At 40.1% G+C, this 16,015-nt stretch overlaps 1 protein-coding gene across 1 annotated transcript in view; it reads left to right on the top strand.

Moving 5' to 3' along the window:
* Window positions 1-7,385, top strand: part of LOC109482138 (CCR4-NOT transcription complex subunit 10-like) — a 12,518-nt gene extending 5,133 nt beyond the window's left edge. Inside the window, exons 11-19 of the mRNA XM_019784837.1 lie at window positions 2,403-2,527; window positions 2,844-3,026; window positions 3,317-3,394; window positions 3,565-3,678; window positions 4,281-4,411; window positions 4,589-4,636; window positions 5,049-5,170; window positions 6,169-6,244; window positions 6,747-7,385. Coding sequence (XP_019640396.1) covers window positions 2,403-2,527; window positions 2,844-3,026; window positions 3,317-3,394; window positions 3,565-3,678; window positions 4,281-4,411; window positions 4,589-4,636; window positions 5,049-5,170; window positions 6,169-6,244; window positions 6,747-6,889 — 1,020 coding nt within the window. The 3' untranslated portion in view covers window positions 6,890-7,385. The remainder of the gene's footprint in view (window positions 1-2,402; window positions 2,528-2,843; window positions 3,027-3,316; window positions 3,395-3,564; window positions 3,679-4,280; window positions 4,412-4,588; window positions 4,637-5,048; window positions 5,171-6,168; window positions 6,245-6,746) is intronic.
* The last annotated feature ends 8,630 nt before the right edge of the window (window positions 7,386-16,015 follow it).

Raw genomic sequence — 16,015 nt, 5'->3', positions numbered from 1 at the left:
GAGGTAGCCTCCGGCCTTGTGGTCATCGGAACAAGCAGGAAAGGCTTATGTTACCATGCATGCAAAAGGCACCTTTTCGGGCAAACTGTGGATTTTTGCACACAGAATATTAATGATTGTCTTTATTGATACTTAAAATATGGTTTCTTCTATTAAGAGAGAACAAATTTCCTGCTCAGGAGCAGCATATTCAAGCTTATAATACTTCAAATATGTTTTTAGTTTCAACTATATGATGCTGGTCGTTTTTTTATAACTTTACTGTGTGATACATGTAGTGTAACAGTGATGTTTTGTGTAAGGAATTTTATTCACTTGTGTGTTTTCTATCACGTATGTTTGTGTTAGTCTTGCTTTTTTATTTTTTATTTTCTTCGCTTTCATGATGCTGTTGCATTCCATGCTTGTTTTTCAATTTTCTTGGCTGCAAAACATGAATGCACACCCCAATCCTTCCACGACTGGGTTAGCTGTAGTTTGCATCTCAGGGTGGACATGGCGAAGTTTACCTGTGGGTATAAAGAGAGAAAAGAGCATAAATGAATCTATGCCAACTTTGGCCAGCTCTGATTAACTTAAATTAACAAGATTTGATGTCATGAATGTAAATATGCAAAGCATGTGAGTCTATTAATTTTACAGAATGCAATGAAGCAGACACATATATATATAACACATTTTCTGACAATGAAAATTGCGACATCATGAAGTATACATGCCGTATGAGATTTTTGCTGCCAGGTACTCTCACCTCTCGAATAAAAGTACCCCCTGGAATAGAAGTACCCCCCGGACAAATCTTCAAAATCTAATAAAAGTACCCCCTGGAATAAAAGTACCCCCCGGAAAATTTAAAAATTGACATGTAAGCAACGTCTATGCTCCAAAAATGTGTTCTCATGGTGTATATATATATATGTGTACGTCTGTATGACCTTGTCACTTGCAATTATTGACAGGTCCTGAATAAACATACCCCCTTGAATATGATTCCCCCAACAAATCTTCAAAACTTTATAAATATCAGGGATCTCCCCAGAAATTCAGAACAGGGTGGAGGAGGGTGGTCTGGAAACCACCCCTCCATGGGGGGAAGCTATTGCATTTTGTCTTTTCCAAACACAAATGGAGGTAATTTCCTGCAACTTCAGTTCTACATTTTCTGTACAATTGCAGATGTATAAGGCAGGAGAAAGGTTCAAGATTAAAAAAAAAGTTCTATTAGCACCCTAATTTTGAAAAAATTGGGCATAGGTTCCCCGGATGACCCCTAACCGGGGGCCAACGGTGCTTCCACAAGTTCAACAAGTGAAAAATACATGATACAAACTGTACATGTATTTACTACCTGGAACTTTGAGCAAGTTATTCCAAAGATGTACTTACTGACATTAATAAAAGTATATTAAAAACTAAACCAAATCCTATTTCCCAAACAAATCACATATTGACACAGCTGAACAAATAAAAATGTGATCAGGTCTATAAACTCCACTCAAAAACAATTTTTGAGAGACACTCGGGTACTAAGCGTGATAATCTCTAATATCTCATCTGATTCTCCCAATGTAAAGGATCTTTACAATCACAGCATCCAACCGCACATACATAGAAACAACAATATTACACAAGAAATCAATAAATTCGGAAAATTTCTCAGTAATGTTTGAAAATTATTCTTATTAAAATATAAGTGATTTTTTATTTCAGTTGTAGCCGAAAAATATTTTTCATGCGTTTAAAGTATCGTTTTAGCACTGTAATATGTACTTAGTACATGTTTTATACATTTGGATGCTATCTTGACCTTTGACCACTGTTATTCTAAAAGCAGGTCGGCCATTTTGTCTTTCTCGCCGTGGCTTTTCGAGCCGTTTTTTCGAGCAAATTTTAACCATTTTAAACATTTTACGGCCTCAAAAACTCATACAACGAGGAAAACAAGTTGTAGTTGTTATTTTCATGCGTAACATTTCTTCTGGGGATGGTTTATTTTTCCGCCGAGCTGCCGAAAACTAGCGTCAAACCGCAACCATGCGGTTTCTTCGCGGCGGCCGGCGGGAGTTTTTGTATCGGAGCTTTCACGATGTAAACAAAGATAGTCGGAGTTGTTTATCTGAAAATTTTGTTGTGAAACGCCAGCGGGGTGTCAGATTTTCTACTAATGACAACGTTTTCTTTGTGGCGTCATGGCGAGATCGACAATTCATCGACAATTCACAGGAATTTGTGCCGACAATGGAATGAATTTTCCCGGAACTTTTCCGATTTTGAAAAAAGAAATAAACGTACCGTCTAAAATAAGAATGTACCGGGTGGATTTTGAGGCGAAAAAAAATAAACGTCCCGGTACGTCTATTAAAGAGTTCAGAGTACTCTTAATCTTTTTTTTACTCCTGTAGACCCCAGAAGAAGAGAGTAAAGGCATCCCCAGTAAGAAACAGATGTCCTCGCAGGGAGTGGTGGGCTCAGGGTTCCACAGGAAACTGGTCGTCATGTCGCCTAGTCAGAAGGGCAGCAAGTTCACGTAAGGCAGCTTCATCACTCCTAACCACTGTCCTAGCCAGCTTCTGTCTTTCCATCATTTGAAGGAATTTTGTCGCTCATGACAGACACAAATTTTGCCCAATCTGTCATCTTTGATGGACAAAAATCAGCTATCATTTGTTACTTTCATGATTAATATTTTTCAAGGAGGAGGACATTGTACAAACCTTACAGGCTTCTTTCCTCCTCCTGCACACTATTTTTTTCTTTGTTTTGCATATTTTTATTTGTGCAAATAAATAAAATTTAATGAAAATACATTGTATAAAATGGACACTTGTTTTTCCCTTTTCCAGCCCAAACGGCCAGTCGTCTGCCATCCCGGTAGCCAACCTGGAGTTCGCTTCCATCTGTCTGAAAAACGCCGCCATGCTGCTGCCTGAGGAGTCAGCCGCAAAGGATGCTGGGAGCACAGGGCATGCTGGGACGGGTGTGCAGCTGGGTAGCCACGCCCTGGACTCAGGAGACATGTTTGATGGGTAAGTATTAGAGAGATTTCCAAATTCAACATAGAGCGTTGTCGGGACCCCCCATGCAGGCGCCCTTCAATGGTGTTGGCCTCCATGGATATGACTGCAGTTGCACTTCTTTCCTGTTGTTGCTATATAAAAATTCTACTGTATGTGATTTGAATATAGGCATTATTAGATTAGAAGGTTGTAGTATGGAGGCTTGTGTATTTGCAGAAAGTATTTCCAATATGCAGAACTTTTTAAAAAAGTATTTCTGCCACTGCCTGACTTGTGTCTGTCTCCCCCCCCCCCCACAGGTCATTACCAGGAGACAGCGGGTGTGTAGCAGCACCCCCTGCCTTCCCTCTCAAGCCGCTGGAGGCAGCAAGCCTCAGGTAAGGGTGGAAATTTTCCTGTGGGTTTCTTGTTCTCTGTCTGATCTTGTCACCACAGATAATTCGCTGCAGGACAGATTAAACTCTCAGCCTGAAATCAACCATCACATAAGATCCTTGTGTACGTATAACATGCACATGATTTACATGTAAACATTTTGTTGTTTCAGGTGTTCGGTGTTAGCGTGCAGTGCGTACGTTTCGCTAGGACTGGGAGACAACGTGACAGCACTCCACCACGCACAGACACTTCTCACCCAACCTTCGCTCTCGGGGTCCCTCAAGTAAGTCATGTCTTAAAGTACCAGAGTTATCCACCAAGGATTGAGGTGTTTAAAACTTGTTTTTTCCAAGGACTATAGTAGAGTGGAACTCGCTGCCACCAAGTACATGTACAGTCGGGGTATTATCACTGAATAGTTTTAAACAATGTTTTGGACTTGGTGTTTCCTAAGAATTTCTCGTTGTCTACAGTATATACTGAGATGAGTCCATACTGCAGTACCTTTATTAGTCACTAGGGGGCACAGATGTTGCAAAGAAAATCACATTGACCAGTTCTTGTAGGGCTGAGGTCACCATGCCTGCAAAGCTGATGTGTCATGCCGAAGGACGGTTATGCTCGCTATACAGATACAGATAATGTCACAGATCTGATTGGTTAGGTCTTGGATGAGAAATTGAGGTTAAAGGCAGGGTTTGTTCACTGTTGTGAACTGTTGGAGATTGAGCGAGTCAACCCCCTGGTCTCTTTGTATATTTGAGAGGCAGACAATTTTACATTCTGGCGCAGAAGAGTTTTTGAGATTGAAACGTGGGAAAGTACATTACAAGTATTTTTATGAGGCCTTGTTTCAGTGGTGAAACGTAATGTTGTTATCTGTAGGTTCCTGGGTCACCTGTACGCAGCTGAAGCCCTGATCTCGCTGGACCAGGTGTCTGAAGCCATCCAGCACCTGAACCCTGACAATGTTAGTGACGTCTCAGTCTCTATACCTGGCACTGTGGACACCGCAAGTAAGTTTGGTCCTTCTTTTCCCCTTCCTCTTTCCTCAGTTTCTACCACTCGCCCTATTGCATGTAAAATAAGCACCCAATAGAAACCCAGAGGCTATAGTGGCCAATGTAGATATTAATGGTTTTATGTTAGACCAGTACAAACATCCCATTAATGCTAATGTTCCTCTTTTTCAGCTGAGAAGGGGAAAGGTTCAGATGAAGGAGAGGAAAGAGAGAGCCAGGGTAGGTACAGTAAGACTCACTTAAGGTAAATCCTGTACAGTCAAACTGACCCAAGCAACCACCTCTATAAGCTTTTAGACCATAATGACCACTTTTCCTTGGTCCCAATTTTTTCTTCAGTAGATGTAAGAATTAAGGGATTTGCCTAAGCCAACCACATCACTCTGGTCTTTCTCAGTAGACTGACCCAGTGAGACTTGTCCCCTGGCTTCTCTGAAGTATGACGTCAACACTAGGTCAAAAGTATCCGATAAACAATGCGGTTGAGTGAAGGGTGATGGGCCCTGATGTAAATAGCATCTTTCACCCCTCTTAGGAAGTACCGGTAGTCTTGTTCGATGTCCAATATTCTTACAGTGTCCAGGTGAAACAGAATGTTAATGCTAAATGTTAAACCTTGTCTTCCCCACAGCTGTGCACAGTCAGTATTACCCCCACTCCCTACAGTCAGCCAAGTCCACTTTAATGTTCAACCTGGCCAGCGCACACTGTTTACGGAGTGAGTTTGAGAAGGCCAAGAAGTGTCTACATCAAGTAAGGCTACAGCTTCATGTTCCTTCCTTCCTTCCTTCCTTAGGCCACACCAATTTAATTTCTTGGTTAACGGATTTTTCTAGAAAAATAATGGAGCGGGCGGGCGAAAATAAAAAATAAAAACAGGCCTAGGCATCCTATTATGGCCCAAAATGGTACGATAGGAGCCATGTAGTCAACACACCAGGCTGGTTGACAATTTAAACAATGAATTTTGAACTTTTGATGATACCGTTGCATTGAAAGATGGAGTAACTGTAACAACTAGGATGAAAAGGGCTATTTTCAACTGTTCAGGGCAAAATATCAGCATTTTGCAGTTGATTCTGAATTTTTATTTTTATTTGTAAATCAGAAAAAAATGAAGCGGCGAATCCGTTAACCAAGAAATTAAATTGGTGTGGCCTTATGGTCCAATTTTTTTACCCTTAGATGTCTAAGGCCATGTTGATTTGGTTGTATGGATGACATCCCCTTGCGCATGAATTTTTGTCTGTTTTCAAAAAAGGGTTTTCAAGACAACCATACTGTAAATCATGCAAAGCAGCTGCAAATGAGCAAATATATGCTGCAAATTGCCAACTATATTGGAAACATTACTAAATGTCATGGAATGCCAAAATCAATTCCAAAGGGAAAGAAAATGTAAAGAAATGAAAATGAAGAGTTTATTATTTTCCATACAATACTCGGTGTGGTTAGTCATTTGTTCATCCTTTGTGACCACGCAAACTTATTTTTCATTTGCATGCTCGCATCAGTTTTAAATTTTGCGTTCCCAGAGGATGTCATTCATATAATCAAATCAACATGGCCTAATAGATTATTTGCTGCATTTACGAAAGGAAAGTAGTCATTGGTATTATTCAATGAACAAAGATGTTGGGACTAAAAAAAACACTCTTCTGATGTAAGAAACAGTGAATCTTGCAAATCATCCTTCCAGTTCTTGATTTCTGCTGCCAGTTAATCCAGTTAAGTTCTGTTCTATTTTACAGGCTGCCTCCCTGATTCCAGCCAATGAGATCCCTCCACAAGCAATAATGCTGGGTGTATATCTGGAGCTACAAAGTGGTGAGATATTATACATGTACACGATTATTCACAATGCTGTCTCCTCCAGATATTTTGAAAAGTGAAAGTAAATTACAGACACAAATATTTTATTTCATAACATATATTATGTAACTAGAAAGGTAACATTTGCAAAGCAAATGCATAATGTTTACCTTCGGATATGGTCTGCTCTGTTAATTCTTACACATTCACATATATGTATATGGTGACAGGAGTCTAAATGCCTACTACATGTATGAGATTGCAACATTATGTAACCCAACACCAGTTATAATGGTGACAGACGTCAACAAAAGAGGCCATTGGTCAGGTCAGAGGTTAGTGTTTGGAACAGAAGAAGAAGAAATGGAGGAAAAACAATGTTTTCCTTTGGTAAACATAGTAAAATATTTAAATTTTTGGTGCAAAAAATGTTACATGTCTAGTGTGTGGCTGTCCCCAAATACGCGTGTTTGAACAAACACATTTGTACTTACAATCTGTCTCTATCCCCCTGCAGGAAACACGAAGCTGGCACTGCAGATTATCAAGAAGAAACAACTGATACCCATGATGAAGGGGAGCGACTCCAACGCCCCCCTCCCCACCAGTAACACCCCTCCCACCCCACTCATCAGGACCAAGCAAAAACCTCGCAAATAACTTCTAGCTTTAAACTAAATTAAGGCATCCAGTGCAATTTCAGGGCGACAAAACTGGATTTTCAAACTCAATTTTCTGCTCATTCTTTCCATGTAGTAAGCTGAATCAGTCCTATCCCATAGCATCCTGATATCTGTGAGGCAAACATGCAATGTTACTGATGGTTACATCTTTTCTATTGTAGGTTGGTTCTAGCTACTTGTGGGCGGTACCCCAAAAATGAAATGATGCTTCACAAACCTTGATGCTATGCTCTTTCAAATGTTTCAAGTATGAAATTATGACAAAAATGTGATAATATATGGCACTATATGGCAGTAAATGTTGATATCAGACAGATTTCCTCACCCAGAATATTTTTGTTTTGTGGCCCTGAAATTGCATTGGATGCATTTAACCTTCCTCCAGCTAGGGAAGCAGTATGGCATCGGAATTTGTATTGGTTATGGGGCAAGGCAGCAGGAAGGACGTTAAATGTGTCAAATCAGGCAGTTTAACCTTTACTGTGCCAAGGTACTTTTTAGCACCTGTATTTGTGTTAGTTATGGGGTTAAGCTTGCAGTAAGATAGTTGAACCAAGGCGATTAGAAAATGTCCTTGGAGAACTCGGAATTTCAAGCCCTTGTTCAGACACATTTTAATGTTGATTTCAGATGAGATGGAAGGAAGAAAGATTTTATGTTGTATTTAAAACCATCATGTTTCAACAAATATTGCACTGCAACTTTGGCAGTTAGGCCTATTTTGTCCCTAAAGATATGTCCCCACCTTTGTTGTTCATATTTTGTTCTGTTTTGTTTACTTTACCTATGAATTTAAGGTACTAAGAACCAATGTTCGCACTGGCAAAAGCCTGAAGTACACACTGTTTACGCATGCAAGCATGCAAAAACTGCAGATGTCAAATTTTTCCTGCATGTAAATTTTTGGGGGTACCACCCGGAATATATAGGACTCATCTTAAGGGTTGTGTCTTTGTGGTTTTAAATGCCGAAAGTATGAAATACATTACTATGACCTCATACTAGTAGTGACTCACCAGAATTGCCCAATTCAAGAAGGGCAACTGTTCAAGGTATTCCTAACTTTGCCTGTTGCCAAAGAAAAATGTAACAAACAAGAGTCCAAGCTACTCAAGACTACCACTTTGAACTACAAAAACATACTAGTATGTGGACAGGTGGTTACCATATGCAGGATTCCTACTGCTTTAGTCAATGGGAAAGTTTTGAAGGGACCACCAAAATATGGCCACATTGGCTAGATGGTCCTTATGTAGAGGTGGGCACTTGTACAGGTTAGACTGTACTTCCCTGCCCCCTATTTTATTGGTAGATGAATATCAATGAACTGTGATCAGATATGACAGAGGAGACAGACATTCTGATGTGGCTGCTTTTGTTACCTGTATTTTGTCCAGTACTGGTATCAGATCCATGAAGTTACCATGAAAAGTCTTTGTTGTGGTAATAAACAATATTGACACGTGAAATCTGTATCCTTGTCAAGATGCATTTCAGTATTTTTGCATACAATGACTTTTTGTAGTTTTATGTGGTAGATAGGTATGTATGTGTGTGTCTTGAACACAAGCAGTGGTTTCACTAGGCAGTACTATAGGGGCCCCCTACGCTGTGATTTAGCAAGGTCTCTCAACCAACATTGGGGTGTTTCTTTTGGGGGAGAACACTGTTACCCATCCATCATGAATCTGTAAGAGAATTAAAGAGTTGACTTTACAGCAAAACTATAACAGAAACATAACCAAATTTGTCTCTCGAAAAGAGGAAATTATGTCTCTGAGGATTTTGAGTTTTAACTTTTTTATTTCATACTGCTGTCTTACCAATTTGTGATACTGTCTTGTCTATTCGTTGCTTGGAGATTAGTAGAATCGAGGACATCATGAGTCTGGTTTCATACAAACAGCTGCAGATGTTTCCAGGTCCCCCCCCCCCTTGTCCTTCAGGTGTTTTGTCACCGACGGTAGGGTGTGTTACTCTCCAAGCAGAGGTTGAGGGGGAAGATTGTTACCTTTTTATATATGTCCCCTTTTTTGTCGCTACCCGCACCAACCTTTGGTGGCCAATTGGACCCTCTTGGGCCAATGGATACTGCCTGGCCAATTTGATTTTGATACTGTCCTTTTGCTACCCTAGGATCTGCTTGGAGATTAAGGGCGTGGCACATTGTTGTCTCCGTCCTCCATTGTTGACAAACAAACAGCCGGAAGTTGGGCTTTCATGGCGGAGGCGACATCAGAAGACGCCTTCTCCTTGTAATCCGCTTGTTTGTAGAGAAAGAAGGAGTTTCTCTGTTTACGGAATAAATTTGCGTATCCGTTCTGTAGTCCTTGTTTTCGCCTTGATTCTACGGCGGCCAATGGTTTTAATACGGTGGCCAATATAGCTCCCCATCTGAATCTGCTTGGAGATTGGTTTTGGCGATGCATGTACTTAGTCCATTTTTACTAGCTTCTTAAGTAGGCTGCTTTCAAAATAGTTTTTTTTCTTGTGGGCATGTAGAAAATACATTATAGGTAGCGGCAGTCCCAGGCCGTAGGGGCAATAAAAGTGGGCTGTTAATCCACTGTTCAGGGCACGGTATTGATCAGTATTGGAAGGCCCAAGAAAGAACCAATCCCTCTCCTTCCACCACCTTTTACCTCCCCAACCAAAGTCAGGTTCCCATTTTATACCTGGGTGTAGTGAGGAAAGTACAATATATCCAATGGTCAGAGCAATTAATGTCCTTGGTCAGAGCAATGTCCAGCGGCCAATGGATACTGTCTTGCCATTGTACGATCTGCTAGCCTAGCTAGGAGATTGCTGATGTGCAAACTCATTGAAACTGGATGGTGACTAATATTGAAACCCCTAGCGTGCGCTGGGCGGGAGGCTTGGCGGGCAGGCAGAGAGATCGGGGAGCCACGACGGTCTGTCACCAGGCTACAGACTGGACCGCGCGCTCCGGCTCCATAAATAGCTATGAAAACAGGATGTTTTCCAAGGCGCGAACAATAAGCCCCGCCTACGCACGTCCAGCTTGTTTTCAAGACGTTCCTGTCGATTTCCGCGAACAGGTCCGACCACAGATGTGCGCTACAGGTGTATCAAAACAGCAGGTGTATCAAAACAGTAGGTGTATCAAAACATCAGAACGGTGCAGAAAGCGTACGATATCAAATCAATTGCAATGTTACGTTCACTACGTCAATCAAGGCTAGACATCCAGGTAATAAAATACGCCAAAAAACACCCATCCATCCATTCATTCATTCATCTATCCATTCAATCATCCATCCATTTATTTATTCTTTCATGCAGTCAAGAAAACCGTCCCCAAAAGTCGCCATCATTGTAGAGGCGTAAGATATCAATTGCAATGTTACGTCGACTCCGTTTGGCTCTCAGTGTTTACATGTAGCAAATCGTTTGGAGATTGTTTACAGTCATGTATGTAAATTTTGCTCATCTAGAATATGCGTAACGTTTGTTTATTCATTCGTAGTAAAAAAAAAAAAACTGCCCCCGAAAGTTGCCATCAGCGCAGAAAGCGTGCGATATCAATGGCAATATTACGTTGACTCCGTTCTCAGTCTTTGCACAGCGAATCGTTTGTAGCTTGTTTACAGCCGGCATCATACGGTAGAGTGGTCTCAGAATTCATTCATTCATACATAGTCAACAAATCTGTCCCCGAAAGTCGTCCGAGGTCAGTTCGCCTTTGAGTCACCGGCAGCTCGTTACGTAGCCTCTACCAGGCTTCGAGAAGCGGCTGGAAAGAGTAGAAATTGTCTAAATCCATAGATACTGTTCTACTCTTTACAATCGCTTCTCAAACCTGCCACTTGTGACGGTGGACAGGTTCAAATTACACAAATATTTTAAGTAAAGTGGATGCATATAATGTCCTTGGTACGACCATGAAAACAAAAAGACGTAACCTTTGTTGTTATATATACTGTGGCATTTTTCATTCATTTATAATAATCCCGTGACCCCCTTGAAATGTATGAAAAGGGCCGATTAGAGCTTTGTTGAGATTAAATAGAGTCACAAACAAACAAATTGCATAACTCTGTTTTCTTCACCTGCTTAGGGTCACGGCCATACCCGAAAGGAATGATGGGAGCTTCGTGACGTCAATGCCTGGAGGAACGCCTCAAATAATAAATATTCAAAAAAAAATCGGCATGGTGCAAATGTAATTGCAAGGCGCAAAAAGAATTATGGATGAAGAAATCTGTCTGATATTGACATATCTGCCATTTCTTAGCACACTTTTGTCGTCATACTGGGAACATTTGAAATACATGTACCTCGAAAACAAGCTACGCGAAGCGTCTCTTTTATACTGTGTTGGGGAACCGCCCATAAACGGCTAGAACCAGCCTATGACATGAAACAAGCAAAAATTTGGCATTTTGCCTAACAGATATGAGTATGACGTGGGACAGGGTTGATCCAATTTATTAAGACAGTAAAAACATCAGAATCATACTGGTCTGCCTGTCTACCTGACCTGACCCACAAAACAAGTCGAGCAGAAAACTGGACACTGTTTAGAGATTAAAACTCCCTACAGTTTCCCTTGCAGGGATCCATTGTCCGATTCCTTCGAGTGGTCATCTCAGGTCATTGACCTAAAAAAACTACACATCCACTGACGTCACAAGCTATCTACATAACAGTTAAACTGCCTCTTATTGGTCCTGGGTAAACTTTGGAACAATTCCGCTGACAAATGATACAAAGGTCCACCCGATTGGCGCCAAATCCTCAGCGAACTTTAGGCATGTGATTTTTTACCTCCGTGCTTTAGACCATGCATGTTGAGTCGATTATAATATAAGGACGACATGATGCGGGCGTGCGAATAAAGAGTTTTGGCAAAAAGTTGCCTTTATTATGAAATCTAGTACACGGTGATGTTGAACAAATGAGTATATAGTAATGGTATGGCGTTTCTTCACTTTATATCTTCTTTTCGATTCTTTTGGATCCGGAATTAATTTTGTCATTCTACAACATTAGTATCATCTTCAAATATTTTTTTTTATTTCTTTTTATTTTTATATTTGCTCATTTTTCAGCTGCTTGGTACGATTTACAGTAAAACTTTACAAAAACTTTATTTTCTTTATCAAATGGGCGAAAATTTATGCGCGCGTGAATGTCATTCATATAGATCCCGTTCATACCAGACTTTTAAAACTCGGTTGAAACCGCTAAATAATTAGCGGAGGAAAACCCGGCTAAAACCCTTAGCGTACATACCAGACTTTTCATAACCGGTTTTGTAAAAATCCTGTCCGGTGAATAATCGGGCATGACGCAGTTTGAATAGCCGTTCCTCCCGCTCTTCCGATTGCTGTCGCCTTCTTGTATTCCGTCTTCATGTTCATTACCTTTTACTGCGGCACTGATCTTTAAATAAACCATATAGTCACATCAACATGGCCTTACGCCTCTTTACGCGTTGTTGGCCGGAAAGGTCGCTATGACGTCACAAAGGTTACCTGAGGTTATCTAAACTTTCTCAAGGCCCTTCCACAGGCCCAAATAAGGTACGGAAACATTCTCTCCCACAATTCTTTGCGCCACAGGGCGTGGCAACTGTATCCTTTGCACCAACTATTTGACCGTTAATATTTATTTATTTGCACGCCATTTTACCAAGAAAATGATAACATTTCATATTGCTTCCATCTTTATAAATATTTCCACATAACATCTGATGAAGATGAAAATAAAAGTAAGAAAAAATTGAACGCATCATATTCAATTGGTTTGCATTTGACCCCTTTGGTTCACCGCCGGAAAAAATGATAAAAGAAAGAACTCTTTGAATGTCTACGTAATTTTTCCTGCTCTAGCATTTTCTTCATTAGCGCGTTTTCTTCTCCTGTGTGAGCATTTTCTGTCCGGAACGGAATTTTCTGGAAAAACAAACCGGCGGTTTGGGAGTGGTGTACGTAAGAGGTGAGTTGATTACGCTGGTACACATTTATGGTCCTTAAATCTGGCGACCTGGCCTCACAGTACAGTGGAAAATGTGTCTACGGCTAGTGTTCTAGTCCACAATAGACTCTTCTGTCAGCTGAAAAAGAAAGAGACAAAAATAGCTGAATTTTGCAACGTAGCGGGCATTTCCGTGATCTCAAAGCAGATCTTTCGGTGCCGCAAAGGCGAAGACCGAGTATCAAATTGGCCAGGCAGTAACCATTTGCCACTAGCTGGCGTAAAAAAAAACAACCTACAAACGCCCGATGAAAACGCCTAAAAACACGCAAAAAAAATAAGCCAAAGCCTAAACCTCTGCTTTAAAAGTAGCATTTCCGCGCATATTGGCGAAATAATGGAAATATCTGTTAGATGAGTATTGACCGGCTATGGGAGACCCTATATACAACTGTGTGCTCCTATGACCAAAAATGGTGGCCGCCAGTATATTAGTATGTATATCTGAGTTTAAACTCGATCCTCTGGCAATATATTGTCCCAAGTTGTGCCATTTTCTCAACCACGTTTACTATCATATACTTAACTATTAAGCAAAAAGAATGTTCATGATTCAATTACTCATTTTGATGAGAAAAGAGTAAAATAATGCTACGCCGGCTACATGTAGTAACCTAAATGTAAAATTGTACAATTGATGTAAAAATAGAATAATCTTGTTTACTTTTCAATCTCATTTCAGCTCTATTGCTGAAATATGTACTCCATTGCCGACAATGGCTTCATGTGAAACCGTATACGGGTAATTTCCTACAAATACGGTCAACCCAACGGTAGAATTTCTTTCTTCTTGTGGATGTATAGATCTGTATTGTATACTTAAAGTCTTCGCTTAAATTGACGACAGTCTCCAGTTATACGTTTTAGTAATAATCACAAAAATACAGAGAATCGCACAGTCTATTTACTTCATTCCACAAATATCACAAAATGTCCAAATTCATAATGATAATCGGTAGGTAAAGGTAAACATATATAAATGTGTAGTAAACCACGCGCTGCTTCCATATTGTAAGTGTGCAAAAAAGGTACATTCAACATTGCAACTCAACTCTGTGGATTTAGGCTGGTTTAATTCCACCTCTTTCATTTTTTTCTTCGGGACAAACTACTAAGGCGTAAAAAAACCAAAACGTTACCTGGCTAGATTTTTTAAACTAAAGTGAGAATGAGCAGATGATATAGTGTACATACAACGCACTCTTATATATTATCGCCCGCCATTTTGTTTGACCATGGCCGCCATATCTTTGTAGTACGTTGTGTATTTCGGCTGTTACACTTGGCTTTTCCTCGTGGATTGGCTGGTATAGAAAATAATAAGTCCTTTAACTATACCCTTAATTTTTCTCGCGCAGAATCTCATTTTCGTTTTATCCTATTTCTTACAAAGTCGGATGTTACCTAATGCTGGCATACTTGTACTAGTATTCCGGCTTCTATCACAATAGTATTTTTGAACACATGTTACTGTTCAAAGAATTCTCTGATATTTTTCACGTTTTTCACGTCTCACCAAACTATATTACTGCTAACATCCCCAAATCCATTTATTTTTCAAAAAGTCGGACAATTCATTTGCCTCCAGAGAAGAAGTCGAACCCCGTAATAGCTTGACTAGAAGTCGAAATAGAATGGTAGTTGCCATGTTTCTCCTACCTGTTTATGTACATTGTATTACATATCCTCTCTCTCTTTCACGTATACATACGTTATTAGTGCATATATTAAGTAGAGATAGAACCTTAGATTAGTACAAGGTAGAACTGCATGTTAGCACATGGTTTTATACCATTCTTCACTACATTCTGTACTCATTGTCCTTGTTCAGTTTGCAATTAGCCTTCGGACATGAACTTGCGAGAAAGAACCTTAATTAGTCACGTGTAAACTTGAAGTTGATAAAGAAGAAACTATAATCCTATCTTCATCACTGTGCAGTGAATCAAAACTGTTCGAGGAAAGTTAGAAACACGTACGCACCGTACAGGCTATGGAGAACATTTTTTTGGCCACGGCACGGCAAAGGGAGAAATCGTATGAACAAAACAGTCCCGATCTTACTTGGAGTCCGTATAATATATTTACCTCATACATTCTTACCTTCCAATGTAAAATCCCTTCGTCGGAAAGTGTTATATAGCAAGGCATTTGAAAATCTACCAGTAATTTCAGACTCATCGAATGGAAAGAAAGATACGGGGGATAGATGGGGAATATTCTCTCTCGCATCCTCTTTCCTCCATCTTGTGCTTCCTCCGTTGATCATCACGTGTGTCCATCTAAAATTTCTCCTATCGATGATAGACAATTTCGTATGATTCTGACTACTGGTATCTAACTCTACATTCAAACAGGCTAGAATGGGGATGTGTTTTAGGGGCTATAGGTTTTTAAAAAGCGGATAGCGTAAAGGAACTAGAATATCTCACCATCCGCCTATACTACGAGTGCTCTCCCATTAGAGATTTAGGCTTCGGCTTATTTTTGGCGTGTTTTTGAGCATTTTATCGGGCCTTCTTTTTTTGTACTGGTGTATTTTTACGCCAGCCCTTCGAGTGGCAAATGGTACCTGCCTGGTCAATTTGATACTGTCCTTGCAGTTACCGAAAGATCAGCGTCCATACCTGTTCTTCGTTATCGTTTTTCGACTGTGCGTGTGAAAATATTTCACTAGGTAATACATAACGGGTCTCCGCATATTGCTTGAAATAGCATAAAGGCGATATGTTTAAAGAAAAATGTAAATGTGCATTTATTGGTACACCGATAATTATCTACTACGTATTTCGCATACCAACTATGCTTTAAATAATTGGGTTTTGTAAACAGTTATTAGTCATAGCTTGGAGTACTATTCTACAGATATACAGTACGTAACGTCAGTATTGCAACGTTTTCTCCACAACATTTTTGCAAGGGTAACCTTCAAGTCAGCCATGTTTGTTTTGTATAGCCAGGAGCCCATTCTATTCCGTATTTACGTTGACGTTGTTCTGTACTGATGTTGACACTGATATTGCGAAGTAAGAGGTTAGGCTGTGGGCGACAGAGTGTAACGTTGGGTCTTCTCCGTCATGGAGAAGCATTTTAGAAAAAAAAT

This window comes from Branchiostoma belcheri, unplaced genomic scaffold (genome assembly GCF_001625305.1).
Source record: "Branchiostoma belcheri isolate BF01 breed outbred unplaced genomic scaffold, Haploidv18h27 scaffold59, whole genome shotgun sequence".
NCBI lineage: Eukaryota > Metazoa > Chordata > Leptocardii > Amphioxiformes > Branchiostomatidae > Branchiostoma > Branchiostoma belcheri.
The sequence above is the reverse complement of the archived record's forward strand: the minus strand, read 5'-3'. Positions and strand labels throughout refer to the sequence as shown.